The sequence below is a fragment of the Coregonus clupeaformis genome, chromosome 18, assembly GCF_020615455.1.
Source record: "Coregonus clupeaformis isolate EN_2021a chromosome 18, ASM2061545v1, whole genome shotgun sequence".
NCBI lineage: Eukaryota > Metazoa > Chordata > Actinopteri > Salmoniformes > Salmonidae > Coregonus > Coregonus clupeaformis.
The window spans coordinates 39,503,269-39,531,155 of NC_059209.1; the positions used below are offsets into that span (position 1 = coordinate 39,503,269).

The 27,887-nt window shown below is 42.1% G+C and overlaps 2 protein-coding genes across 2 annotated transcripts; both read left to right on the plus strand.

Moving 5' to 3' along the window:
* Positions 1-34: 34 nt before the first annotated feature.
* Positions 35-15,163, plus strand: LOC121558079 (volume-regulated anion channel subunit LRRC8A). The gene is made up of 8 exons (XM_041871568.1): positions 35-159; positions 967-1,086; positions 4,154-4,298; positions 4,483-5,646; positions 5,925-6,257; positions 6,446-6,631; positions 7,712-8,002; positions 14,283-15,163. The coding sequence occupies exons 3-8, from the start codon at positions 4,161-4,163 to the stop codon at positions 14,556-14,558; spliced, it is 2,388 nt and encodes a 795-aa protein (XP_041727502.1). The 5' UTR covers positions 35-159; positions 967-1,086; positions 4,154-4,160; the 3' UTR covers positions 14,559-15,163.
* An 8,451-nt stretch (positions 15,164-23,614) lies between these two features.
* Positions 23,615-27,675, plus strand: ppil3 (peptidylprolyl isomerase (cyclophilin)-like 3). Its single transcript, XM_041871550.2, has 6 exons — positions 23,615-23,935; positions 25,604-25,678; positions 26,322-26,415; positions 26,634-26,701; positions 26,798-26,916; positions 27,244-27,675. Exons 1-6 carry the CDS (start codon positions 23,933-23,935, stop codon positions 27,368-27,370), a joined length of 486 nt encoding a protein of 161 aa, XP_041727484.1. The 5' UTR covers positions 23,615-23,932; the 3' UTR covers positions 27,371-27,675.
* The last annotated feature ends 212 nt before the right edge of the window (positions 27,676-27,887 follow it).

The following is a 27,887-nucleotide window of genomic DNA, read 5'->3' on the forward strand; positions in this document are numbered from 1 at the left end:
TTGGAAACGGGCATAGTTGCAGGCTGCAGTGCTCAACTACAACGACAACAGACGAAAAGAAGGCAACACTAGCTAGCTAACGTTAGCTAGCCCCACACCATCATGTATTTCTGTTAGCCTGTGGTGCTCGCCAGCCTTGCTGCAGTGGAGCCAAACTGAGTAAGTTGTCGAGTAACTAGACTGTAGTTAGTTAAAACGATAGTCAAGATAGGCCTTACTTCTCTGTTGTTTATAGAAATGCCGGTCGAGCTAACATTTTAATGCTAAGAAATGTCAGCTAGCAAGCTACGCTAGCTAACGTTATAGCTAGCTAACCAGTTTAACTATAACTAATGTATGTTTTTCTAGCCATCACTGATATGATAACATCAATAGTTACAAACGGTCTAATTGACAATCGATTATAGGCTATCTAGCAGCTGAACTTCTCAATCGTCTGCATCATATACCGGTTTCATCTGATATGACTTGGCCAGCTAGCTAGTTAGCTATCATTAGTTAGCTAGTTAGCTGTCGACATTAGCCACAAAATGTATGACAAGACTAAGGCTAGCTAGTTAGCAAGCTAAGTAATGTAGGTAGAGTATTTCACCATGGAAATTGCATTTGTCTCTTGAATTTCATGAGATCATTCATGTGTCATATGTTTTGGACTTTGCAAACTGCTCACATCATCAGACTGCCGAATAAGCCATGTCATGTAATATGTGTGTCACCCTTTCAAGTGCTTAAATCCACATGTCATCCCAGCATGTGATTTCAGCTTTGGGAATGGGATGTCAGACTTATGTAAGCTTAAGCTATTAGTGTTATATACAAGCCTACATCTTGCCAGTCTGTTTACTAGCTAGTGAGTTTGTCTGTATTAATTTACATAATCCCTGTGCTACAAGATCAGACATTAAATAGTTGCTTGCTAGGCCTAATTAGGCTTATTCTTCACTTCTAATTTCCTTTCGTTTTCAGATCAGCCACCCATTCCTATGGAGATAGAAGAGACCTGGGCTCATGAGGATTGCTGGGCTCACACTGAGTGGGATACCCACCAACGACAGGAGTACAGATCACACCAGTACCTCCACTGTGGTAAGAGCAGATGTCTTGATACCTGCACAGTTCACATAAATTAGGCTAATCTCCCAGAGATGTCATCTAACCATGTTTATAACTCTTCAATTTTCTGTACAGTACTCAGAATTCTTGTGTACTTCGTATTACATACGAATATGAAGTTTGGTCAGACATGTGGCTACTGTCCCTCACTGAGTGATGTATTTTTGTGGTTCTGTTGGCTCTGTAGAAAGAAGAGTTTTACCAATCAGCGCTTTTTATCAGTACTCTAATGGGTTGTCTGGTCTCTGAATAGGGTGAATTGGACTGAATTGTTGTGACAATGACATTGTGTGTGGGAGTAGGTTGGAGATCTGACTGGGCTGGGCTAGGCTGTAGTGGGGCTAGGCAGGCGTCAGACTTCTCAGCTCCACAGGAAGTCTGTCTGTTTTTATCTGTCTTCCTCACTGAACACAGGCAGCGACAGATAGCCAACTCCCAGTCTTGTGGGAGTGAGTGAGGAGGGCAGGGATGGTAGCCTATATTCTCAGGAATATGTTCTTTAGAATATGTTCCAAAAAAAACATTGCAAGTAACAAAGTTGGCAATAACGAACACATGTGGATTCTTCAATCCTACAGCTTTGTATGTGCTTTATTCTTTATTGGCCACTTTGCAGCAGCATTTTTGGAACAGGTTCTAAAGAACTAAATAACATCTTCCTGAAAATAATGACCATCCAGAGAGGAGAAGGGCCATTAGGTGAGGGCCGGGGTACAGCCAGTGTTCCTTCCAGGGAGACAGCCAGGAGCAGGAGACACGGGGTACAGTGTTGGGCCTTCTGGGAGACAGGGGCTGGAGACAGCCAGCGCCGACTCCTCCTCTAATGTAAACAGGATCTCCTCCTGAAGGTCGCTGGGAGACAATACCCTGGGTATTATTATGGGAAATGACTAAGAATAGAGAACAAGAGAGTAAGGTGGCTGTCGTTCCTGTGGTTTGTGTTTGGACTAGACGAGCCAAAACTGAAGAAGTGTTATGGTGGTGAAGATAATGTTCTTGGAGAGAGTGGCACGCGAGTGAAAGAGGGGGGCACATGGTAAAATGTCAGAGGTTTATCAGTCTGTCTATCTTCATGGTCGTTTTTAAGTATTGGAGTTGAAGGCTTAAATAGAGAAGACATATTTTGTAAGCTGTTCATAAATGGAGACACAAGTGGAGACTTAATGTTCTACTGTATTTTATTCCAGATATTGTAAGTAGTATTTATTTTACTTTAAAATGTGGAATATTGGGCATATAGGAAAGCTAGACTACATCTTTTTTTCTGTTAGTTTAGATTTTCTGTCACTTGTGCCTCCTATCTATTCTGGAATGTTTTAATTTCTGATTCACAATGATCTGCCAAATACCTTCCCCAGAGCTAATCTCACTACACTGTTCTTCTCACTGCATGTAAACACTTCAACATTTTACCTCTTGTATTTGCCAGCTAGGATCATGGCCAGCTCTCTGTGTTTCTTTCTTCATATTTTAAGTGATTTACAAGTGATTTACACACACCAAATTACTAATCTGATTAATTAGATTACTGCTAAACTGACTTTGATCTTCTGAGACATGGTGTGTGTTTACCAGGGTAATACAAATTAGTGATGGGGGGGAGGGAATTGATACAGTGAAATATCGCAATATTATTTTGGATTATATTATATCAATACTTTGACTCCAAGTATTGATTTGTATTTTTGTTGTTGTTAGGTAGCGCTAGTCGGCTGTACCTGCACCAAAACTCTGGTATTTTTCATCCTATAGCTTGTTCTCATCTTTTTAAATAGTGAGCCAACATGATTTCAGCACTTTTATTTCCCTGACTGATCAATACTAATTTTCTCATGCTTTCTCTTGTCTCTCTGCATCAGCCATATAGTGAGCAATATGTTTGGAACATCAAATCGCAATAACATCGCAATATTGAATCGTGAGAATCGCAATATATATCTTATCGGCACCAAAGTATCACGATAATATAGTATCGGGAGGTCCCTGGCAATTCCCAGCCTAACACGCACACACACACACTGCCAGCCCTAATGAAAATGCTGTCCCAATACCTGCCCAATGGGAGCTAGATTAACTGGACCGGTTTAACAATAGTGAAATCAATAGCAAACCAGCCAATATAATGCATCAGAGATTCAGGTGTCAGAACATGCATGCGATAGTCAGTCTATTTCATTACTACATATTTTCAAATGAATCATCTGGTAGCCTATTATCTGATGCATGACCCTGTTAGCATTGCTGCCATTGATTCAGAGGGGTTGGGTTAAATGCGGAAGACCTATTTGGGTTGAATGCGTTCAGTTGTGCAGCTGACCAGGTATCCCCCTTTCCCTTTCCTGTTGCTGTCAGTACAGAATATGTGTTACACATCACATTCATTCAACATAGGATGCTTGTTTTTTTTGTTCATAGAGTGCCAGAGGCAAGAGCTATGGTAGTCTTCATTTGATTTGAGTGTTAAATGAAGACAGGAATGGCTGTTACTAATTGCAGTAGCTAATCTATATGTTCCGGATGCCATTATCTTTTTATGGCATAAAAGGGCGTTCCCTATTTTAATGTAATAGACAATTTATTAGTGGCACCATTATTTTATTGGAGCTGAAGGCCCCCATTTTTGAAATGCCAAGTATTTCAGAAAGCTTATTGCTCTTATGCAATTTGATCATAAAAAACGTTGAATTTGAAATTATGAAACATACTGTCTGTCATAGTAAGGGTGGCAGGTAGCCTAGCAGTTAAAGCGTTGGGCCAATAACCGAAACGTCGCCAGTTCGAATCCCCAATTCGACAAGGTGAAAAATCCGTCTGTGCCTTTTGAGCAAGGCACTTAACCCTAATTGCTCCAGGGTCGCCATTGATAATAGCAGACCCTGGCCATGACCCAACTCTCGTAGGGTGTCTCAGGGGGAGTTGGGATATGCAAAAACATATTTCCAATTCACACATGCGTGTAATACATACTTTTACATGTGTGAAACAGGACAAATTTAAGCACCCACCTAATTATTATTACTATTAACTCTCCTCTTCCCAGATAAACCATGATCCCCATCACTGAGCTGCGCTACTTTGTAGACTGTCAGCCGGCCTACCGTATCCTGAAGCCATGGTGGGACGTCTTCACTGACTACATCTCCATAGTCATGCTGATGATCGCCGTGTTCGGGGGAACGCTGCAGGTCCGTGAGAGGACATTCCCTTTTTTTTTTAGCTTGTTTTTGTTCAGCTTCTGTTACAAATAATTTAAAAGTGTAATTTGTCATATGCACGGGATACAGCGTAGTATATACACACACACACTACAATGAAATGCTTACTTTACTATTGTCGATGTGCCTAAAATGCTCTCGTTTCACTCTTTAGGTCACCCAGGACAAGATGATCTGCCTACCCTGCAAGTGGGTGGTCAACCAGACCTGCAGGAGGTATTTCAACGCCACCCAGTCGGCCCCGCTGTTGTTGGAGCCCAAAGGGATCCAATACAACCTGGATCGCCACCAGTACAACTACGTAGACGCCGTGTGCTACGAGAACCGCCTGCACTGGTTCGCCAAGTACTTCCCCTACCTGGTGCTACTTCATACCCTCATTTTCCTGGCCTGCAGTAACTTCTGGTTCAAGTTCCCCCGGACTAGTTCCAAACTGGAGCACTTTGTGTCCATCTTACTCAAGTGTTTTGACTCTCCCTGGACCACCAGGGCCCTGTCTGAGACAGTGGTGGAGGAGCGCGACCCCAAGCCCCACAAGATGAACGGCTCCATGGATAAGAAGGCGTCATGTGTCAGCGAGGACGTGGAGGCCAGCGTCCCCATGCTCCAAAAGACAAAGTCTCGCCTGGAGCAGGGGATCGTGGACCGCACTGAGACAGGCGTCCTGGATAAAAAAGAGGGCGAACAAGCAAAAGCTCTGTTCGAAAAGGTGAAAAAGTTCCGCCTACATGTGGAAGAGGGAGACATTGTGTACAGGCTCTACATCCGACAGACTATTATCAAAGTCATTAAGTTCATTTTGATTATCTGCTATACAGGGTATTATGTGCACAAAATTCAGTTCAGCGTGGACTGTAGTGTGGATATAGAGAGCCTCACGGGGTACAGCATGTATCGTTGTGCCCATCCTCTGGCCACGCTGTTTAAGATCCTAGCCTGCGTCTACATCAGTTTAGTGGGGGTTTACGGCTTAATTTGCATGTACACTCTTTGTTGGATGCTGCGGCACTCGCTGAAGAAATACTCCTTTGAGTCGATACGAGAGGAGAGCAGTTACAGCGACATACCGGACGTAAAGAACGACTTTGCTTTCATGCTGCACATGATCGACCAGTACGACCCGCTGTACTCCAAACGCTTTGCCGTCTTCCTGTCCGAGGTGAGCGAGAACAAGCTGCGGCAGCTCAACCTGAACAACGAGTGGACTCTGGACAAACTGAGGCAGAGGATCACCAAGAACTCCCAGGAGAAGCTGGAGCTGCACCTCTTCATGCTGAGCGGCATCCCAGACACAGTGTTTGACCTGATGGAGCTGGAGGTAGTTTGTGTAGAGTTGGCTCTATTCCTTGTTGTCCTTGTTGTTCCTGTGACTTGTTTTTATCTATTTTTGAATGCACACACTGTACCAACCTTGTGATTGTTGTGCATTATAGGAAAAGTACTCGCACATCTGAGTCGGAGGTGTGTTGGAATAATTACACGATGTCTTAAAAGAAGCGAGAAACTCGCACACTGCTTTTGCCCGTGTCGCTTCAGTTTATTGAGCTTCGATATCGGCCTCTCTGTCCGTATGTATTGTTTTTGTTATTATTCTAGGTGCTGAAGCTGGAGCTCATCCCAGACATCACCATCCCTCCCATCATCGCCCAGCTGGTCAACCTGAAGGAGCTTTGGCTGTACCACACCCCGGCTAAGATCGAGGCTCCGGCCCTGGCCTTCCTCAGGGAGAACCTCAAGTCCCTCCACATCAAGTTCACCGACATCAAGGAGATCCCTCTGTGGATCTACAGCCTGAAGAACCTGAGCGAGCTGCACTTGACAGGGAACCTGAGCGCAGAGAACAACCGATACATTGTTATTGATGGGCTACGGGAGCTGAAGAGGCTCAAGGTGCTCCGGCTGAAGAGCAACCTGACCAAGCTACCTCAGGTCTTTTTTTTTCTCTTTTTTTTCTTCCTCACTCTGTCTTTTTGTCTAGTGTTTGTTTGTGTTTCATGTAATTTTTTGTTTTAATCATTTTGTTTGTGAGAGGAGCCCCTATCAAGCCCTGTTGGTTTTTTCCCCCTCTCCCTGCACTGTAATGTTTCACCTTTTATGTATGATGTTCTTCACCTCAGGTGGTGACTGACGTGGGGGTGCACCTCCAGAAGCTGTCAGTCAACAACGAGGGCACCAAGCTGATGGTCCTCAACAGCCTGAAGAAGATGGTGAACCTGACTGAACTGGAGCTGATCCGCTGTGACCTGGAACGCATCCCACACTCCATCTTCAGCCTGCACAACTTGCAGGAGATTGACCTCAAGGTTCGTTTGTCATTGCTGTTTATTACGCTGCGTTAGGGTTGCAAAATTCTGTTCACTTTCCCAAATTTCCCTGGTTTTCCAGAAGTCCTGGTCGCAGGATGACATTTTATTAAGTGATTGTATTGTTTTTATTAAACTTGCTGATTTTATTACGTAAAATGACTTTGGTTTCCCGGACACACATTAAGGTGGCTCTCACACCAAATTGGTTTGGAGTGTTCTTTCCGAATTTTGCCACTTTTCTTCCCTTAGTTCCGTTAGTTTGGACTGGTGTGAGCACTCTATCCGCACTCGTGAGTGCACTAAACAACGCACGTGGTTCGCTCGTAAAGGGTAATCTCGGTCTGATTCAATTTGTACCGTGGTGCGGTTCGCTGCCATTGAGAATGCAGTCCAGACCAAACACAGGAAAATAACCAGAGTTCCGCATTATTACTGGTTGTTTGACTGAGAGCATTTGATGAAGTGCACGCAGTACCATAACTTGATATCTCTTAAACATTCTGTGAGTAGCTGCGCATTTATGACCACATCCGATGCAGATTGGGGGGACTGGGGCTATACAGGGGATATAGGCTACTGAATATAGACTGTTCACGTCAAGGGTTAAAGTGGCTTTTGCGTTGTTACCTCCCGCATGTTGTTGGAAGACCAAAGCGAAAGTAGTATGAAGTTTGGGACATACAAGTTATGCTTTTGATTATTGAAGATGGATTTACCGTGATCATTTCTCTCCAATAAACAAATGACTTGCATGAACAGGTGGTTTTGTTTAGGCATTTTAGTTGGTTTGACATTTTGGCAATGTGAAACCAACTGGACCAAATGAAAAAATAAAAAAATGAAAAAAATACTATGTAACAAATAATCTAACTCTGATTGGAACTATAGCTCAGTGAAAACGTGTGTGAAAACGCCCTAAATCTAGTCCTGGACAAAAAATCATGCTCAATGGAGGATATCCTTTGGAATAGTTGTTTACCCCAGTACTAAACTGAATCTGTGTCTGAGAAACTGGCCCTGTTTATTTTGTATTTTTTTATGTATGAATAAAATGTATTATTATTGTCATCATTGAAGGACAACAACCTGAAGACCATTGAGGAGATCATCAGCTTCCAGCACCTGCACCGGCTGGTCTGCCTTAAACTCTGGTACAACCAGATCGCCTATATTCCCATCCAGATCGGCACCCTCAACAACCTGGAGCGTCTCTATCTGAACAGGAACAAGATCGATAATATCCCCAGCCAGCTGTTCTACTGTCGTAAGCTGCGCTTCCTGGACCTGAGCCACAACAACCTCACCTACATCCCAGCAGACGTAGGGTACCTGCAGAACCTTCAGTACCTGGCAGTCACCGCCAACCGAGTGAGTGCTTTCATTTTCATTTTTGGTTTTCTGTACAAACATTTCTGAGGGTGTATTCTGGATGAGTTATGAGGAACGTGTTGTCCGTAGCCGTGTTGACTCATCTGAGAACTGTGAATCAAATCCCATTAACACATTGTACAGTGTTAGTCACGTCCACTTGACACTAACACATTGTGCAGTGTTAGTTACATCCACCTGACACTATAACACATTGTGCAGTGTTAGTCACATCCACCTGACACTATAACACATTGTGCAGTGTTAGTCACATCCACCTGACACTATAACGCAGTGTGAGTCACATCCACCTGACACTAACACATTGTGCAGTGTGAGTCATGTCCACATGACACTATCACACATTGTGCAGTGTTAGTCACATCCACATGACACTATAACACATTGTGCAGTGTTAGTCACATCCACATGACACTATAACACATTGTGCAGTGTTAGTCACATCCACATGACACTATAACACATTGTGCAGTGTTAGTCACATCCACATGACACTATAACACATTGTGCAGTGTTAGTCATGTCCACATGACACTATCACACATTGTGCAGTGTTAGTCACATCCACATGACACTATAACACATTGTGCAGTGTTAGTCACATCCACATGACACTATCACACATTGTGCAGTGTTAGTCACATCCACATGACACTATAACACATTGTGCAGTGTTAGTCACATCCACCTGACACTAACACATTGTGCAGTGTTAGTCACATCCACATGACACTATAACACATTGTGCAGTGTTAGTCACGTCCACATGACACTATCACACATTGTGCAGTGTTAGTCACATCCACATGACACTATAACACATTGTGCAGTGTTAGTCATGTCCACATGACACTATCACACATTGTGCAGTGTTAGTCACGTCCACATGACACTATCACACATTGTGCAGTGTTAGTCACATCCACATGACACTATAACACATTGTGCAGTGTTAGTCATGTCCACATGACACTATCACACATTGTGCAGTGTTAGTCACATCCACTTGACACTAACACATTGTGCAGTGTTAGTCACATCCACCTGACACTATAACGCAGTGTGAGTCACATCCACCTGACACTAACACATTGTGCAGTGAGAGTCACGTCCACATGACACTATAACACATTGTGCAGTGTTAGTCACATCCACATGACACTATAACACATTGTGCAGTGTTAGTCACATCCACATGACACTATCACACATTGTGCAGTGTTAGTCACGTCCACTTGACACTAACACATTGTGCAGTGTTAGTCACATCCACCTGACACTATAACGCAGTGTGAGTCACATCCACCTGACACTAACACATTGTGCAGTGTTAGTCACATCCACCTGACACTATAACGCAGTGTGAGTCACATCCACCTGACACTAACACATTGTGCAGTGAGAGTCACGTCCACATGACACTATAACACATTGTGCAGTGTTAGTCATGTCCACATGACACTATCACACATTGTGCAGTGTTAGTCACGTCCACATGACACTATCACACATTGTGCAGTGTTAGTCACGTCCACTTGACACTAACACATTGTGCAGTGTTAGTCACATCCACCTGACACTATAACGCAGTGTGAGTCACATCCACCTGACACTAACACATTGTGCAGTGTGAGTCACATCCACCTGACACTATAACACATTGTGCAGCGTGAGTTTTGTCCACATGACACTATAACACATTGTACAGTGTTAGTCACATCCACCTGACACTAACACATTGTGCAGCGTGAGTCATGTCCACATGACACTATCACACATTGTGCAGTGTTAGTCACGTCCACCTGACACTATAACACATTGTGCAGTGTTAGTCACATCCACATGACACTATAACACATTGTGCAGTGTTAGTCACATCCACATGACACTATCACACATTGTGCAGTGTTAGTCACATCCACCTGACACTAACACATTGTGCAGCGTGAGTCATGTCCACATGAAACTATCACACATTGTGCAGTGTTAGTCACATCCACCTGACACTATAACACATTGTGCAGTGTTAGTCACATCCACCTGACACTAACACATTGTGCAGTGTTAGTCATGTCCACATGACACTATCACACATTGTGCAGTGTTAGTCACGTCCACATGACACTATAACACATTGTGCAGTGTTAGTCACATCCACCTGACACTAACACATTGTGCAGTGTTAGTCACATCCACATGACACTATCACACATTGTGCAGTGTTAGTCATGTCCACATGACACTATCACACATTGTGCAGTGTTAGTCACATCCACCTGACACTATAACACATTGTGCAGTGTTAGTCACATCCACATGACACTATAACACATTGTGCAGTGTTAGTCACATCCACCTGACACTATAACACATTGTGCAGTGTTAGTCACATCCACATGACACTAACACATTGTGCAGCGTGAGTCATGTCCACATGACACTATCACACATTGTGCAGTGTTAGTCACATCCACATGACACTATCACACATTGTGCAGTGTTAGTCACGTCCACCTGACACTATAACACATTGTGCAGTGTTAGTCACATCCACATGACACTATCACACATTGTGCAGTGTTAGTCACATCCACATGACACTATCACACATTGTGCAGCGTGAGTCATGTCCACATGACACTATAACACATTGTACAGTGTTAGTCACATCCACCTGACACTATAACACATTGTGCAGTGTTAGTCACATCCACCTGACACTAACACATTGTGCAGCGTGAGTCATGTCCACATGACACTATCACACATTGTGCAGTGTTAGTCACATCCACATGACACTATCACACATTGTGCAGTGTTAGTCACGTCCACCTGACACTATAACACATTGTGCAGTGTTAGTCACATCCACATGACACTATCACACATTGTGCAGTGTTAGTCACGTCCACCTGACACTATAACACATTGTGCAGTGTTAGTCACATCCACATGACACTATAACACATTGTGCAGTGTTAGTCACATCCACCTGACACTATAACACATTGTGCAGTGTTAGTCACATCCACCTGACACTAACACATTGTGCAGCGTGAGTCATGTCCACATGACACTATCACACATTGTGCAGTGTTAGTCACATCCACATGACACTATAACACATTGTGCAGCGTGAGTCATGTCCACATGACACTATAACACATTGTGCAGTGTTAGTCACGTCCACATGACACTATCACACATTGTGCAGTGTTAGTCACGTCCACCTGACACTATCACACATTGTGCAGTGTTAGTCACATCCACCTGACACTATAACACATTGTGCAGTGTTAGTCACATCCACATGACACTATCACACATTGTGCAGTGTTAGTCACGTCCACCTGACACTATCACACATTGTGCAGTGTTAGTCACGTCCACCTGACACTATCACACATTGTGCAGTGTTAGTCACATCCACCTGACACTATAACACATTGTGCAGTGTTAGTCACATCCACCTGACACTAACACATTGTGCAGCGTGAGTCATGTCCACATGACACTATCACACATTGTGCAGTGTTAGTCATGTCCACCTGACACTATCACACATTGTGCAGTGTTAGTCACGTCCACCTGACACTATAACACATTGTGCAGTGTTAGTCACATCCACATGACACTATCACACATTGTGCAGTGTTAGTCACATCCACCTGACACTAACACATTGTGCAGCGTGAGTCATGTCCACATGAAACTATCACACATTGTGCAGTGTTAGTCACATCCACCTGACACTATAACACATTGTGCAGTGTTAGTCACATCCACCTGACACTAACACATTGTGCAGTGTTAGTCATGTCCACATGACACTATCACACATTGTGCAGTGTTAGTCACATCCACCTGACACTATAACACATTGTGCAGTGTTAGTCACATCCACATGACACTATAACACATTGTGCAGTGTTAGTCACATCCACCTGACACTATAACACATTGTGCAGTGTTAGTCACATCCACCTGACACTAACACATTGTGCAGCGTGAGTCATGTCCACCTGACACTATAACACATTGTGCAGTGTGAGTCACGTCCACCTGACACTATAACACATTGTGCAGTGTTAGTCACATCCACCTGACACTAACACATTGTGCAGCGTGAGTCATGTCCACATGACACTATCACACATTGTGCAGTGTTAGTCACATCCACATGACACTATCACACATTGTGCAGTGTTAGTCACGTCCACCTGACACTATAACACATTGTGCAGTGTTAGTCACATCCACATGACACTATAACACATTGTACAGTATTAGCCACGTCCACATGACACTATAACACATTGTGCAGTGTTAGTCACATCCACCTGACACTATCACACATTGTACAGTATTAGCCACGTCCACATGACACTATAACACATTGTGCAGTGTTAGTCACATCCACCTGACACTAACACATTGTGCAGTGAGAGTCATGTCCACATGACACTATAACACATTGTGCAGTGTTAGTCACATCCACCTGACACTATAACACATTGTGCAGTGTTAGTCACATCCACATGACACTATCACACATTGTGCAGTGTTAGTCACATCCACCTGACACTAACACATTGTGCAGCGTGAGTCATGTCCACATGACACTATCACACATTGTGCAGTGTTAGTCACATCCACCTGACACTATAACACATTGTGCAGTGTTAGTCACATCCACCTGACACTAACACATTGTGCAGTGTTAGTCATGTCCACATGACACTATCACACATTGTGCAGTGTTAGTCACATCCACCTGACACTATAACACATTGTGCAGTGTTAGTCACATCCACATGACACTATAACACATTGTGCAGTGTTAGTCACATCCACCTGACACTATAACACATTGTGCAGTGTTAGTCACATCCACCTGACACTATAACACATTGTGCAGTGTTAGTCACATCCACATGACACTATCACACATTGTGCAGTGTGAGTCACGTCCACCTGACACTATAACACATTGTGCAGTGTTAGTCACGTCCACCTGACACTATCACACATTGTGCAGTGTTAGTCACATCCACCTGACACTAACACATTGTGCAGTGTTAGTCACATCCACATGACACTATAACACATTGTGCAGTGTTAGTCACGTCCACATGACACTATCACACATTGTGCAGTGTTAGTCACATCCACCTGACACTATAACACATTGTGCAGTGTTAGTCACATCCACATGACACTATCACACATTGTGCAGTGTTAGTCACGTCCACCTGACACTATAACACATTGTGCAGTGTTAGTCACATCCACCTGACACTAACACATTGTGCAGTGTGAGTCACATCCACCTGACACTAACACATTGTGCAGTGAGAGTCATGTCCACATGACACTATAACACATTGTGCAGTGTTAGTCACATCCACCTGACACTATAACACATTGTGCAGTGTTAGTCACGTCCACCTGACACTAACACATTGTGCAGTGTGAGTCACGTCCACATGACACTATCACACATTGTGCAGTGTTAGTCACATCCACATGACACTATAACACATTGTGCAGTGTTAGTCACGTCCACCTGACACTATAACACATTGTGCAGTGTTAGTCACATCCACATGACACTATCACACATTGTGCAGTGTTAGTCACGTCCACCTGACACTATAACACATTGTGCAGTGTGAGTCACATCCACCTGACACTAACACATTGTGCAGTGAGAGTCATGTCCACATGACACTATAACACATTGTGCAGTGTTAGTCACATCCACCTGACACTATAACACATTGTGCAGTGTTAGTCACGTCCACCTGACACTAACACATTGTGCAGTGTTAGTCACGTCCACCTGACACTAACACATTGTGCAGCGTGAGTCACGTCCACATGACACTATCACACATTGTGCAGTGTTAGTCACATCCACCTGACACTATAACACATTGTGCAGTGTTAGTCACATCCACCTGACACTATAACACATTGTGCAGTGTTAGTCATGTCCACATGACACTATAACACATTGTGCAGTGTTAGTCACATCCACATGACACTATCACATTGTGCAGTGTTAGTCACATCCACATGACACTATAACACATTGTGCAGTGTTAGTCACATCCACATGACACTATCACACATTGTGCAGTGTTAGTCACATCCACCTGACACTATAACACATTGTACACTGTTAGTCACATCCACCTGACACTATCGCTCCATCTCACTTTTTCCTCTTTTTGTTCTACCTCTTCGCCCCATTTAGATTGAGACCCTGCCCAACGAGCTGTTCCAGTGTAAGAAGCTCCGTACTCTGAACCTGGGAAACAACTGCCTGACGTCTCTGCCGTCGCGCTTCGGGGAGCTGACGGGCCTGACCCAGCTGGAGCTGAGGGGGAACAGGTTGGACTGTCTGCCCGTGGAGCTCGGGGAATGCAGGCAGTTGAAAAAGACTGGTCTGGTGGTGGAAGAAGATCTCTTCAACACCCTACCCACCGAGGTGAAGGAGCAGCTGTGGAAGGTGGACAAGGAGACTGCCTGAGCAGATAGGGGTTGGAGGATGGTAACTCAGTCGAAACAGACACAGGCCGGTCCCCTGGAGGAGTGAAGAGGACTAGAGAGGACTACACAGACTCAGACAGCTCGCTAACAGAGCAGCCCCTGCTCACTCGTGACTGTACTCTACTCTACTGCAGGGATGCTTCTCAAGGGAATCAAAGCAAATGTCCAACCGCCATGCTACTTTTTTCGGATGTAAAAAATGAAAAGTCTACCGTGGGATACAGTTTTGAAATGCAATTTTGGAAGAGACATTGATGAGGAAAATGTTAAGTTTTATGAGATGAGTGTGCTTTGACTGAGATGATGACGTTGCATGCGAGGTTACAAAATGCAAATGCAATATTCCTGTAAGAGAAGGGACTCTGCAGGTGGGGAGTGTAATTGTCATTCAGGCAGGGTATATTATCCTGTTAAATCGTATCATAACCCACTCATACAATACAGTACAATAGGCCCCCCTTGATCGATTCTAGTCCATAGGGTGCTAAGTGGCAATAGTTAGTTGCCCACTCTCAGTATGTGCCATGAGAGATGGTATATAGCTACTGTCAGCAAGAAGCTCCATTAAAGGGGGATTCTCCAAGATCTCTGGTCCTGTGCTCATTACTCTCTGTGTGTGTGTGTGTGTGTGTGTGTGTGTGTGTGTGTGGTACATTACATAAGGAATTCATAACAGAAAATGAGTTAAATAGGGAATTTTCCACTCAAAATTGGACGGACCTAGCTGAGTTTGTCAAATCAAATTATATTGTAACGGCTGGGTCTATATTCCTTGCTGACATTTTAGTTAACATGTTTTATAGAGAAACACAAAACCATAGTTGCGTGCTTATGAGACTCAACTGGTATTTGATGAATAATACACCAGTGTTTTTTTCCAGTGGCCAATTGGCAAATCGTTATTTTATCAGTAAGTTATTATCAAAGTAAATGTAGCTGACAAAGGCTATACATAATCCATGTATATTACTCCTCCTATGCATCAGCACTGAAATGTTCTGCTTAAATTAGGTAAAATGGAGATATTGGGAAAGTCCAACATATTGTCAAATAGGACCATATTTGCACCCTGCCACTTTTTCCATAAACAGCTGAGGGATGGGGCTGAATCATTGTAACCACTCTCAAATTCATAGGCGGAGCTATTCAACCAAGGATTAAGCTTTCTCAGTCTCAATGGAATTTCTCCTTTTTGAAATAGGTTTTTATTAAAGGACTAAGGTTAATCTGTGTCTGGGAATTTGAGTTATATTGTTGAAGAATCAATGGGTGTATATATCAATAATTTATGGATATAACAATTGAAGATAGCCCCTTTCCTCAGAAATCCACTGCTGATGACATCAACAATCAACTCTTATTTCATGGTGTTATCTCAGACATACTTATCTCTAAATGGAATTATGCAAATATTAATGCTAGACTAGATAGTGAGACGAGACTAACAGAAGGGATCCGTTTCCTGGACACCGATTAGTCCAGGACTAAAAAGCATTCTCAGTCTCAATGGAAATTCTCCTTTGAAATAGATTTTTATTCCAGGATTAAGCTTAATCTGTGTCCGGGAATTTTTGTTATATTATCCAAGAATCAATCAATGGGTATATATCATTAATTTAGAAGTCCACAAATGAATATAGCAATTGCAGATGGCGCCTGTAAGCATATTTCATAGTTATGTTGTCAGGGATCATTTGTTTTTGCATACAAAGTATATTGTACTGAACAAAAATATATACGCAACATGCAACATTTTCTAAGATTTGACTGAGTTACAGTTCATATAAGGAAATCAGTTAATTGCAATAAATTAATTAGGCCCTAATCTAAGGATTTCACATGACTGGGAATACAGATATGCATCTGTTGGTCACGATAACTTTTTTAAAAGGTAGGGGCGTGGATCAGAAAACCAGTCAGTATCTAGTGTGACCACCATTTGCCTCGTGTAGCACGACACATCTCCTTTGCATTGTTGATCAGGCTGTTGCCTGTGGAATGTTGTCCCACTCCTCTTCAATGGCTGTGCAAAGTTGCTGGATATTGGCGGGAACTGGAACATGTTGTTGATTCAGACTATCCCAAACCCCACCGCCACCATGGGGCACTCTTCACAACGTTGATATCCGCAAACCACTCGCCCACAGAACGCCATACATGTGGTCTGCGGTTCTCAGGCCGGTTGGACCTACTGCCAAATTCTCTAAAATGACATTAGAGGTGGCTTATGGTAGAGAAATTAACATTATCTGGCAACAGCTCTGGTGGACATTCCTGCAGTCAGCATGCCAACTGCACACTCCCTCAACTTGAGATACCTATTGCATTTTGTTGTGTGACAAAACTGCACATTTTAGAGTGGCCTTTTATTGTCCTCAGCACAAGGTGCACTGGTGTAATGATCATGCTGTTTAATCAGCTTATTGATATGCCACACCTGTCAGGTGGATGGATTATCTTGGCAAAGGAGAAATGATCACTAACAGGGATGTAATCAAATTTGTGCATAAAAACATGAGAGAAATAAGCTTTCTGTGCTTATTTTTTTTATTTCAACTCATGAAACATGGGACCAACACTTTACATGTTGCGTTTATATTTCTGTTCAGTGTATTAACAATAGCTACCTGAATGGCATCAGCATTCCGTGGATTAATGCCAGTATTTGAATAGAATGGTCATATAAGGTTGAATTCAATCAAACCCACATTATAGTATTTCCACAGTTCTAGGGCCTATATATAATACTGCATGGGCAGTATATTATAATTGAGGCACCTGAATAAACAAGATTAATCACAATAGACAGGTTTGATTCAAGCTGTCCCTTTGTCAAGCTACCCCAGTGGAGGATAGCCATCACTATGAACAGGGATCTTGGAGGCTACATTATTTTCATTTTCAGAATTAAGGACCTAAATTGAGTTAGGATTTCAAATCAAATATTATTGGTCACATACACATATTTAGCAGATGTTATTGCTGGTGTAGCGATATGCTTGTGTTCCTAGCTCCAACAGTGCAGTAGTATCTAACAATTCACAACAATACACATAAATCTAAAAGTAAAATAATGGAATTAAGAAATATATAAATATTAGGACGAGCAATGTCGGAGTGGCATTGACAGTAGAATACAGTATATACATATGAAATTAGTAAAAAAGTATGTAAACATTATTAAAGTGACTAGTGTTCCATAGGTACTTTGGCCTTATTCACTTGTACTGAAACCCCATCTCCTTCAGGGTGAGATGGGGATTGATGTTCCATTTGGTCCTTTATGTGTTGGTGCCATATTAAGCTACCGGTTACTACTGTTCATTAGTGTTGATACGCAACCGTGAAGGGGCTCTATGCTGTAGAAAAGAAGTTGTTAGTGTGCATCTGAAATGTCTCCCTAAGTACTGTAGGGAATAGGATGCCATTTCAAACTAGTTAGCTCTTATGAGTCTGACAACCAATTATCTGATCCTCATAGGTCATTCCATGTTGCACTCTTCAGTTGAGTTTTCATTTCAAACTAGTTAGCTCTTATGAGTCTGACAACCAATTATCTGATCCTCATAGGTTATTCCATATCCATCTATTTGTTCTTCAACTTCTGTTTTTGTGGAGTACATTTCTATACTTTTTTCAACAACAAAAAAAGAAAAATGGCTTGCTGGCATTTCTGGGTTTGACTCAGTGAGCATGATGATGATGCGATGATTGTGGACTTCTGTATGCAAGGTCAACGTATGGCTCTGACCAGGGGCGGTGTGTTCATTAGGGCGATATGGGCGACGCACTGCCAAACGGGAAAAGGAAGGGATTTTTTTTCTAATCAATTATATCACGGCAACAGTAGTTATCAGTGTTCTAATCTAGACGTCTGATCTGCCACTAAATGTCCAATCAGGCTAAAGTCGTGCTTCAAATGGCCCCGCCCCTTTTGGGGCGATTTCAGTCAGGTTGAAAATCGCCCAGAAGACTTTCATAGCCTCTCATGTAAAATATTTTTTTTTCAAATATCAGAGCTTTCAATACAATCTCTATGGGTTTCTGAGGGCTTGCACTTACGCGCTTTCGTCATACGTAACATAACCATGAACGTAACTAATAAAAGAGCGGGTAGCAGCGTCAATCAATTCACGTACTACTATCAAGATGGCTAGCGTTCAGTGCAACTCGATTGTCTCTTTGAAAGAAGTTCACTTCAAAGACCATTCAAAACGAGCTACTGGAGTGTATGCTAGCGGTCATGAGGGAACATATTGTGGAGGAGGTGAAGTCGGCGAACTTCGTAGCTATCCAAGCTGACGAGACCACGGACGTTTCTACACAAACACAGCTGGTGCTTGTGCTGAGGTACATAGATAGCAACCACAAAGTGCAGGAGCGCTTTTTTGAGTTCCTTCCCATCTCGGAATCAACCTCAGTCTCAATCGCCAGTGTGCTTTTGGAGAGACTGAACGGTCTTTTTGCCGGCAACGAGAAAGTCAAACTGTGGTGCACTGGCACTGTACCAGGTTCTCATGAGCTACAACCTCCAGGAGACGTTCTCTGAGACTGTGACTCTGTTGAACATCCTCATAACTACTCCCATGACAACAGCTGAAGCTGAGAGATGTTTCTCAACTTTGACACGAGTTAAGACATTCCTGCGAAATTCAATGGGCCAGGAACGTCTGAATGCACTGGCCATGCTTTCCATGGAGAGGGAACTAGTCCTCAGCATGCCTGATTTCAATGAGAAAGTCATTGACCGCTTTGCTGCATTGAAAGAGAGAAGAGAACAGTTTCAGTACAAGTAATGTAGCCTCTCTCTCTCTTTGTCCCTCCCTGTCTGTCTCTTTAACACACACACGCCCAAATCAGTTCACAGTTGATGTTGTTTAAAATAGTTATTTTTCATTTTAAAAAAAGTAAAAAAATATATATAATCTGTTCATGTTCATTTTTACAAATCTATACAATTGGCCAGAATATGGTTGTTCATATTTACAAATCTATACAATTGGCCAGAATATGGTTGTTCATTTTTACAAAGCCATACAGATAGCTGTGTTTACCTTTTCTAGAAATTATTTTCAAATTCTGTTTTCAGGCAAAATGTCTATCACTGTTCATTTTCACAAATCTATACAAGAGGGCAGAATATGGAAGTCTATAAAAATTTCTTATTACCAATAACTTGCATCAATGTTTTCAGTAGCCTCTATCAAAAGCTCCTGCTTGCTTGTTGTGAATTATGCTCAGGTGCACATATTTCCAATTCAACCATGAGGCAAAAAATGTGGTAAAAGCTCTTGTTGATCCTGCAATCTGAACAAATACCAAGATGCTGTATTTTCAGCTGATATTTCATTTGTTTATGGAAATGCATATTGTTTATGCAGTGTTGAGGAATGTGAAAGAACACCCTTGATTATTTTTACTGTGATAACTTATTTTGCTTTTGTAAGCCAACACTTTTGAGATCAGTCAATAAATGCTTCTGGCATTGACTTATATGCTGCCCCTGTCTTCATGTTGTTGCTGGACATATCTTTTTTAAAATGTGTGTAGGTCACCTAAATCATCAGAAAAATTGCCCCCCCTGAGAATTTTTTCAGGAGCCGCCACTGGCTCTGACACAGCAACACACCACGTGCATAGAGGAGCCGGCTTGTCATCAGGAACCAGGGACTATAACACAGCTGCAAAGAACATTGCTGTGGATGACATGAAGATAAACAAAATATGCAGTGATTTTATGACTGAAGGACAACACAAACAACACAGGAATGATGGCTGGCTATGTAAAGCTGTTCAGGCATTGCTTGTCTGTCACTCACTAACTGCTAAAGTGTGCAATAATACCTTCGCTCCTTGTAGCCAAAGCTTAATACATTAAGAGATTATTTTTAATTGGCAATGCATGGGCATTTTCACATTCAGTTTATGGGTGGAGAGACATGAACAAGAAGTCAAGAAGATTTAAAGGGATTTATGAGAAATAAATCACACTAGATGGATGAAATCACATAGTAAGAGGATAGTAGAGGCTGGTGAGAGGAGCTATAGGAGGATGGGCTCATTGGAATGGTTGGAATGGATCCACATGTTTGACTCCGTTCCATTGATTCCAGTCCAGCCATTACAATGAGCCCGTCCTCCTATAGCTCATTGTAGTGGCTGGACTACTCTCACTCACTTATTTTTTAAATATACTCTAACTCACTAAATCAATCTTCTTGAAGCCATTAGTATTGTTGTGGATTTTCAAAGCATGTTTACATTTTATTTTCTATTTTATTTTGTATTTTGTGTTCTGTCTAGGGTAGCATAATCAAGAAGTTAATGTGAGCAATACCTAACTATGATAGCTATTCATTCGAAAAATAGTCGCACTTACACATTTTCCCTCCCGTTTTTCTTCAGTGTTGACAGTTATTATTGTACACTATAACCTCAGGAAATTTACATTTCAGTTTTGCATATTTTTTGTTGTTGCTTTAATAGTTTTTTTTTTCACTCAGTATTTTTATGTTAATATAAACAGTTGTTATACTACACATTTTTATAATTCTATACGTTTTGAAAAATTTTCTAGTTTTTATTAGGATTTAATATCATATTTAATATTAATTGCAGGTTCGAAATTATATTTTAAAAAATAAAAAATATATATTTTAAAAAAAATCATACATCACATATCTGTCAATCGATTTCTATTTATTTGGGTATTACTTTGTATTGTTTCCTTTGTTGCTCACTTGAATTAAGAGAATGGAAGGAATGTGTGTGTATATGTTTTAGGGCCATCAAAGACGTACAGTAGGCCATACTCCTACCACAATCCCCTGTAGTTCTATTTTTTATCTGGATTGTCATCCTCCAACATGTTTTTTTTTTTTTACACCATATTTTTTAAAAAAATAATTCGAATTCCTAATTCAAGAGACTGACAACCGCCATTTTACTTTTCATTCAGACACAGTGACTAGCAGTAAATAGTGCATCAGCAGTATTAACTTAGTTGCCAAAATAAATCTCCCAGCACTTTAGGAAAATAATGTTGCTATTTTGTTTACATGACATGATGTTGTGAACTGTCTATTTGATCCTAATTATGCCCTAAAGTATTGTCATCGTTCCCCTCCTTTACTCCTCACTCCTCTTATGAAATTACAGTATAATAAACTTAATTACGCACACATACTTGTCTCATTTTAGCATTTGTTTCCTGGATCAATTTGTGTTGATTTTGATAAATTAAGTGGCCACTTCACTCTGCCTAACCACAACAATCAAGAGGCTTGATATGGGTATGAAGTATTACTTTATTGGAATAATATTGGAATAGGAGATTCCAATATTTTCTAATAGACATTTGCATATAAGTCTGCAAGTAATTATGTTGACCTTCTCTAGATGAGAGAAAAAAAGTTGAGTTCCATCATAACAGTAGTAACAGAGACCATGTGAGGATGTGACAGAACCAGGTGACAATGGTCGTGTTCCCCTGCTCAGTGCTCCTGGTGCTTTCAAAACAACTCGGAACCTCAGAGTTAACATTTGCGTACGTGTTTTGCGTAGAGCTTCCTATTGGTTGATTCTGATCCTTTCCAAGTGGGAAATTGAGCTCATCTTTCTACAACGTGATTCCAAGTCGGTAAAAATCGGAGTTTCCGAGTTCAAAGTTGTACAACCGTCGGGCACCAGATTGCTTTAACATATGATGTAGTAAAATACCTATCCAAGCGTTGTAAGATCTGCCATGCGTAAGCAACGTCTGAGCAAAGGAACACGTCCTTTGTGTACAGAGAGAACCAAAGGGGACCGAGCCTTAAGGACACCAGTAGTGTTGACGCTTTCAAGGGAACTCTGAAAGAAAACCAGGTTAAATCATGACATCAGTGATTTTCAGGTAGGAAAGTCGGAGCTCTAGAAAAATGCGTTGGAATTCCAAGTTGGATGACGTTCAAAAAACATATTTTTCTGAATTCCTAGTTGTCATGAACGCACTGAAGTTGGAAGTCTGAGATTTCCCAGTTCCCAGTTGTTTTGAACAGGGCATGAGGGGGTAAGGTGTGGACATATGGAGATAGATAGAGGACTCATCTTTGTATATGTTCCATTATAGCGTCTGTGACAGCATGGGCAGCGCCATTGAGGCAATCTCCATTTTGAAGTAGTCAATTTTCTTCTTCACGATTGGCTGATCCCTCCTGATGACCCGGTTGGTCCAACAGGGTCACTAGGAGGGATCAGCCAATGAAGTTGGAAGTCCCACCCAGTTGACTACTATAAAATAGTAGTAGTAGTAGTAGTAGTAGTAGTAGTAGTAGTAGTAGTAGTAGTAGTAGTAGTAGTAGTAGTAGTAGTAGTAGTAGTAGTAGTAGTAGTAGTAGTAGGAGTAGGAGTAGGAGTAGGAGTAGTAGGAGTAGGAGTAGGAGTAGGAGTAGGAGTAGTAGTGTAGTGTAGGTTATTCGTAGGTGTTACCGTCAATCAAGGAGTCTGCTTAGGCTGTATCGTGTTCAAAGGCCTTTATTCAAACCACGAGGTTCCAGCGTAAGTACAGACACAATGTCCGGAGAACCAGACCCAAATAAATCTTGCTGTATTCTAACTCTCCGTCGTTGCTCCCCCCTCATATATAGCCTTCCAAGATGTGGGTGGCTCCTCTACTGTCCAATCCCCGTGTCTACACCACACTTCCGGTGTCATATGTGGAGTCACACTAAAACCTTCCCTCTTGATACCAAAAATCAACATTCTTTCAGTTCCATTTAAAAAAACATTTAACACCATCGTATTGTCAATACACTACAGTAGTTTTGTCTTCAACCGAAAATGTTGCCATATTTTGTTTTTCCCCTTTAAATATTCATGCTGTAATGACGTTTTACATTTGAACCAATCCAATCTATCTGTTTCAACTTCGATCTAGTGTACATAATTGGCATCAGCTGATGGGGGATGGCGGCAACCATAGCGATAATTACACAACCTCATATCTGTCCGATTATGGCATCTGTGAGAGCATGGGCAGCGCCATTGATGCTAAAATCGGCTTTTGGGCACTAGAGTCGTCTATCTATCTTTATGGCGGCAACAAACAAATCTGTGATTTCACTTCTTGCCACTGTGGGTATTATATATAGCTTCGTGGGGTATTCAGGTTCTCCGGTAATCAAGCACGGGCGATTGAAATTCATGTTTTTCTATTTTACAGCTAATACAAAACACCACGGCAATTCGTCATTTAAACGTCCGATAAGTAGTCAAATCGAACTATAGGTAGAGCGGAACCTATGTTCATTCAGCGTACGACGCTAGTCGAATCTATTTCTCTGACGCACCATCTCATTTTCCGGCGTTAAGAAAATGGTGAGACTTTTCTCTCTTTTACCACGTTTTTCATGTATAAACTGTTGAAGAGATGCAGATAAACATGTAATACAACGCCTTTCTTTTGACTGAACACAGTAATCTTTGCTTGAGGTAAAAAAAAAAATGCCAGCTGTAGTTTAGGGAGCAACATATCGTTTACGCGTCTGCTTCAATGCCAATGTCCACTCACTGACAATGCAATTTACCTGGCTATTTAGCCAACTTTGTGTAAACAGTAATTGCTGGTAATTCTTAATACGTAGATATTAAGGATTAATTAAACAAATATCAACGCTTTTTTAGTTCTTATAAGGAAATCAGTCAATTGAAATACATTCATTAGGCCCTAATCTATGGATATCACATAACTGCGAATACAAATCAGAAAACCAGTCAATATCTGGTGTGACCACCATTTGCCTTATGCAGCGCAACACATCTCATTTGCATAGAGTTGATCAGGCTGTTGATTGTGGCCTGTGGAATATTGTCCCACTCCTCTTCAATGGCTGTGTGAAGTTGCTGGATATTGGCGGGAACTGAAACACGCTGTTGTACACGTCGATCCAGAGCATCCCAAACATGCTCAATGGGTGACATGTCTGGTGAGTATGCAGGCCATGGAAGAACTGGGACATTTTCAGCTTCCAGGAATTGTGTACAGATCCTTGCGACATGGGGCCGTGCATTATTATACTGAAACATTAGTTGATGGTGGCGGGTGAATGGCACGATAATGGGCCTCAGGATCTCGGCTCTTTGCATTAAAATTGCCATCAATGAAATGCAATTGTGTTCGTTGTCCGTAGCTTATGCCTGCCCATTCCATAACCCCAACGCCACCATGGGGCACTCTGCTCACAACCGGGATTAATCCGTGAAGAGCACACTTCTCCAGCATGCCAGTGGCCATCGAAGGTGAGCATTGGCCCACTGAAGTTGGTTACGACGCCGAACTACAGTCAGCTCATGACCCTGGTGAGGACGACGAGCACGCAGATGAGCTTGCCTGAGACTGTTTGACAGTTTGTGCAGAAATTCTTCGGTTTTGCAAACCCACAGTTTCATCAGCTGTCTGGGTGGCTGGTCTCAGATGATCCGGCAGGTGAAGAAGCCGGATGTGAAGGTCCTGGGCTGGCGTGGTTACATGTGGTCTGCGGTAGTGAGGCCGGTTGGATGTACTGCCAATTTCTCTAAAACAACATTGGAGGTGGCTTATGGTAGACTGCTATGGTGGACATTCCTGCAGTCAGCATGCCAGTTGCACGCTCCCTCAATTTCAGACATTATTATTATTATTATTATTATATATATTTTTACCTTTATTTAATTAGGCAAGTCAGTTAAGAACAAATTCTTATTTACAATGACGGCCTACACCGGCTAAACCCGGACGACGCTGGGCCAATTGTGCGCCGCCCTATGGGACTCCCAATCACGGCCGGTTGTGATACAGCCTGGAATCGAACCAGGGTGTCTGTAGTGACGACTCAAGCACTGAGATGCAGTGCCTTAGACCGCTGCGCCACTCGGGAGTTGTGTGACAACTGCACATGTTGCGTTTATATGCGTTGATATTTTTGTTCAGTCTAGTTCATGAAGGAAACAATAAACAACTTTGTGCCTTTTTGGCAATATTTCATTATTTTCAAATCCCTTTTACAGGCTGTGACACTGCACACAGACCTTGGGGATTTAAAAATCGAGCTGTTCTGTGAACGTGCCCCGAAATCATGTGAGGTGAGTCGAGTCATACACTGTGTGTGTGTGTGTGTGTGTGTGTTCTGATCCTGGAGTCCCACCGGTCTTTGTTCTACCTCAACACTATCCCTGGATTAGTTTGGATTAGTCACCTCAGTCGATAGGGGACTTAACATTCTACAAACACATGTCATACAGCAATTAGCTGCTACGCACTAGCTCAGCACCGGGATGAAACACTCTTGTTTAGTTTCATGTGAAGTCAAACAGTAGTTACCTAGCCACAGCCATCTACCACAGCAATCTTCCACCTCTGCACTGGTTTGAGGGGAAAAGTCGCGCTATTCACTGCAGTTGCATTGATGTGCTTGTCCTAAAGCCAGCCGGGCAAGTAGCCTTCCCGCCCGCTCTGAGCCATTGGCATGGTCCTTAAGCCAGCCCCTTTATACTGCTAAACTGCACTTGCCATTTCATCGGGATTGGAATTATTTTAGAAGCCTATTTTAAATGTATTGGTGTTGAACTAGTGTATGGCGACTGTCATACCCAATCAACGTCCCTGCTTTACCTCCTTTGGGACTCTAGGACCAGGATTGAAGATCACTGCTCCACATTAGCATGTAATTACAGTCGGCTGTAGCCAATACATTACTCTAATTTAACTTACTGTTTGTGTTGACAGAATTTCCTAGCCCTGTGTGCCGGTGGGTTTTACAATGGCTGCATATTCCACCGGAACATCAAAGGGTTCATGGTTCAGACTGGCGACCCCACAGGTAGCTTAATCAGAACTGCATCATGTTGGAAGGCTTCTTGTTCTTATACTGGCACCAATAGCCCAATATACTGTACAAGTCAATTACTTTATCAGATACCAATTGTCAGCATGCCACTCCAAACCCATGGAAAAGTTACTTTCCTCCCCATGATCAGAGACCAAACTATCTGCCTCTCTCTTGACAACATGCATGACTTACTTTTTTAATCTTGGAAGGCACTGGAAAAGGAGGGACGAGTATTTGGGGGCGGAAATTTGAAGATGAGTTGAGTGAACACCTAAAAGTGAGTACCTCAATGGGACAGGCAGCAACAATTCTGGGTAAATATTATCTGATGACATTTTTTTCATTTGTTATCGTCTCATTTATTTCCCTGCAGCATAATGTGCGAGGCGTGGTTTCTATGGCGAACAACGGCCCCAACACCAATGCCTCCCAGTTCTTCTTCACCTATGCCAAGCAGCCCCATCTGGACATGAAGTACACAGTGTTTGGAAAGTAGGTCATCGTTTCAGCACTTAATGTGGTTATAAGTGGTTGAGTAAGTTGTCTGAAGTTAGCCAACTAAGAGGATTGTCAAGAATGGCTTTAGCTACAATCTGGAGTTGTATGTCATTGTTTGTTTATTTGGATCCTCATAGTGTCAGTACTTAATGTGGTTATAAGTGATCGCTAGCAGATCATGACTTCAATCTCTGTTATTTTGACCTGAGAACACATTCTCCTGATGGTGCATATTATGTGGTTTGTGTATTAACTCTGCAACATTTATTGTGAACTAATACAACAATACTATTTTCTCTTATTTTCTCTTTCGATATGTAGAATAATAGATGGCTTGGAAACACTGGATGAACTGGAGAAGCTCCCTGTCAATGAAAAGTCATTTCGGCCGCTGACTGAGACTCGTATAAAGGACGTGACACTTCATGCCAACCCATTTGCAGGATAGAATGTCTTAAGCACACACGCATGAACGCACACCCCCAGACCTGACGTGTGCCAATTTAGGTGAAATCTTAATGTAAGCCTTCCTAAAACGTTTAGACCATAAATAAACCACAGAAAGAGGCATTTGATTCAGTAAGGCAACTAAAGAGACTGTTAATGGATTGTAAAACACATTTCCCTTCTCACTGAAATTGACATGTAATACGTCCTCAATGCTCTGCCCTTGCAGCTGTGTGAGCCCAACATGTTGGTTTCATAAGTAACTTTGTGTTTAATATTTTGTACCAAATAAAATGTTTTTTTATACATTGTGTTTTAATTTTCACACCATGATAACTTGACATCCCCTGGGTTTGTGAAATCCATAAAGAAAACTGCATTCGTTTCAATTTGTAAGTCGCTCTGGATAAGAGTGTCTGCTAAATGATGTAAATGTAATTTTGATGACGTCAGAAACTTGTCAATTGTGTGGGATGGAGTTGCTGAGTACAGCCAACGATAGCGGATAAATTAAGATT

Bases quoted from the DNA above. Each gene is read 5' to 3' on its own strand.
- ppil3 (XM_041871550.2), top strand. The intron at 26,416-26,633 runs GTAGCTTAATCA...TAATCTTGGAAG, and splicing joins TCAGACTGGCGACCCCACAG to GCACTGGAAAAGGAGGGACG. The intron at 26,917-27,243 runs GTAGGTCATCGT...TTCGATATGTAG, and splicing joins AAGTACACAGTGTTTGGAAA to AATAATAGATGGCTTGGAAA.
- LOC121558079 (XM_041871568.1), top strand. From the start codon at position 4,161: ATGATCCCCATCACTGAGCTGCGCTACTTTGTAGACTGTCAGCCGGCC. The intron at 6,258-6,445 runs GTCTTTTTTTTT...TCTTCACCTCAG, and splicing joins ACCTGACCAAGCTACCTCAG to GTGGTGACTGACGTGGGGGT. The intron at 6,632-7,711 runs GTTCGTTTGTCA...TCATCATTGAAG, and splicing joins TGCAGGAGATTGACCTCAAG to GACAACAACCTGAAGACCAT.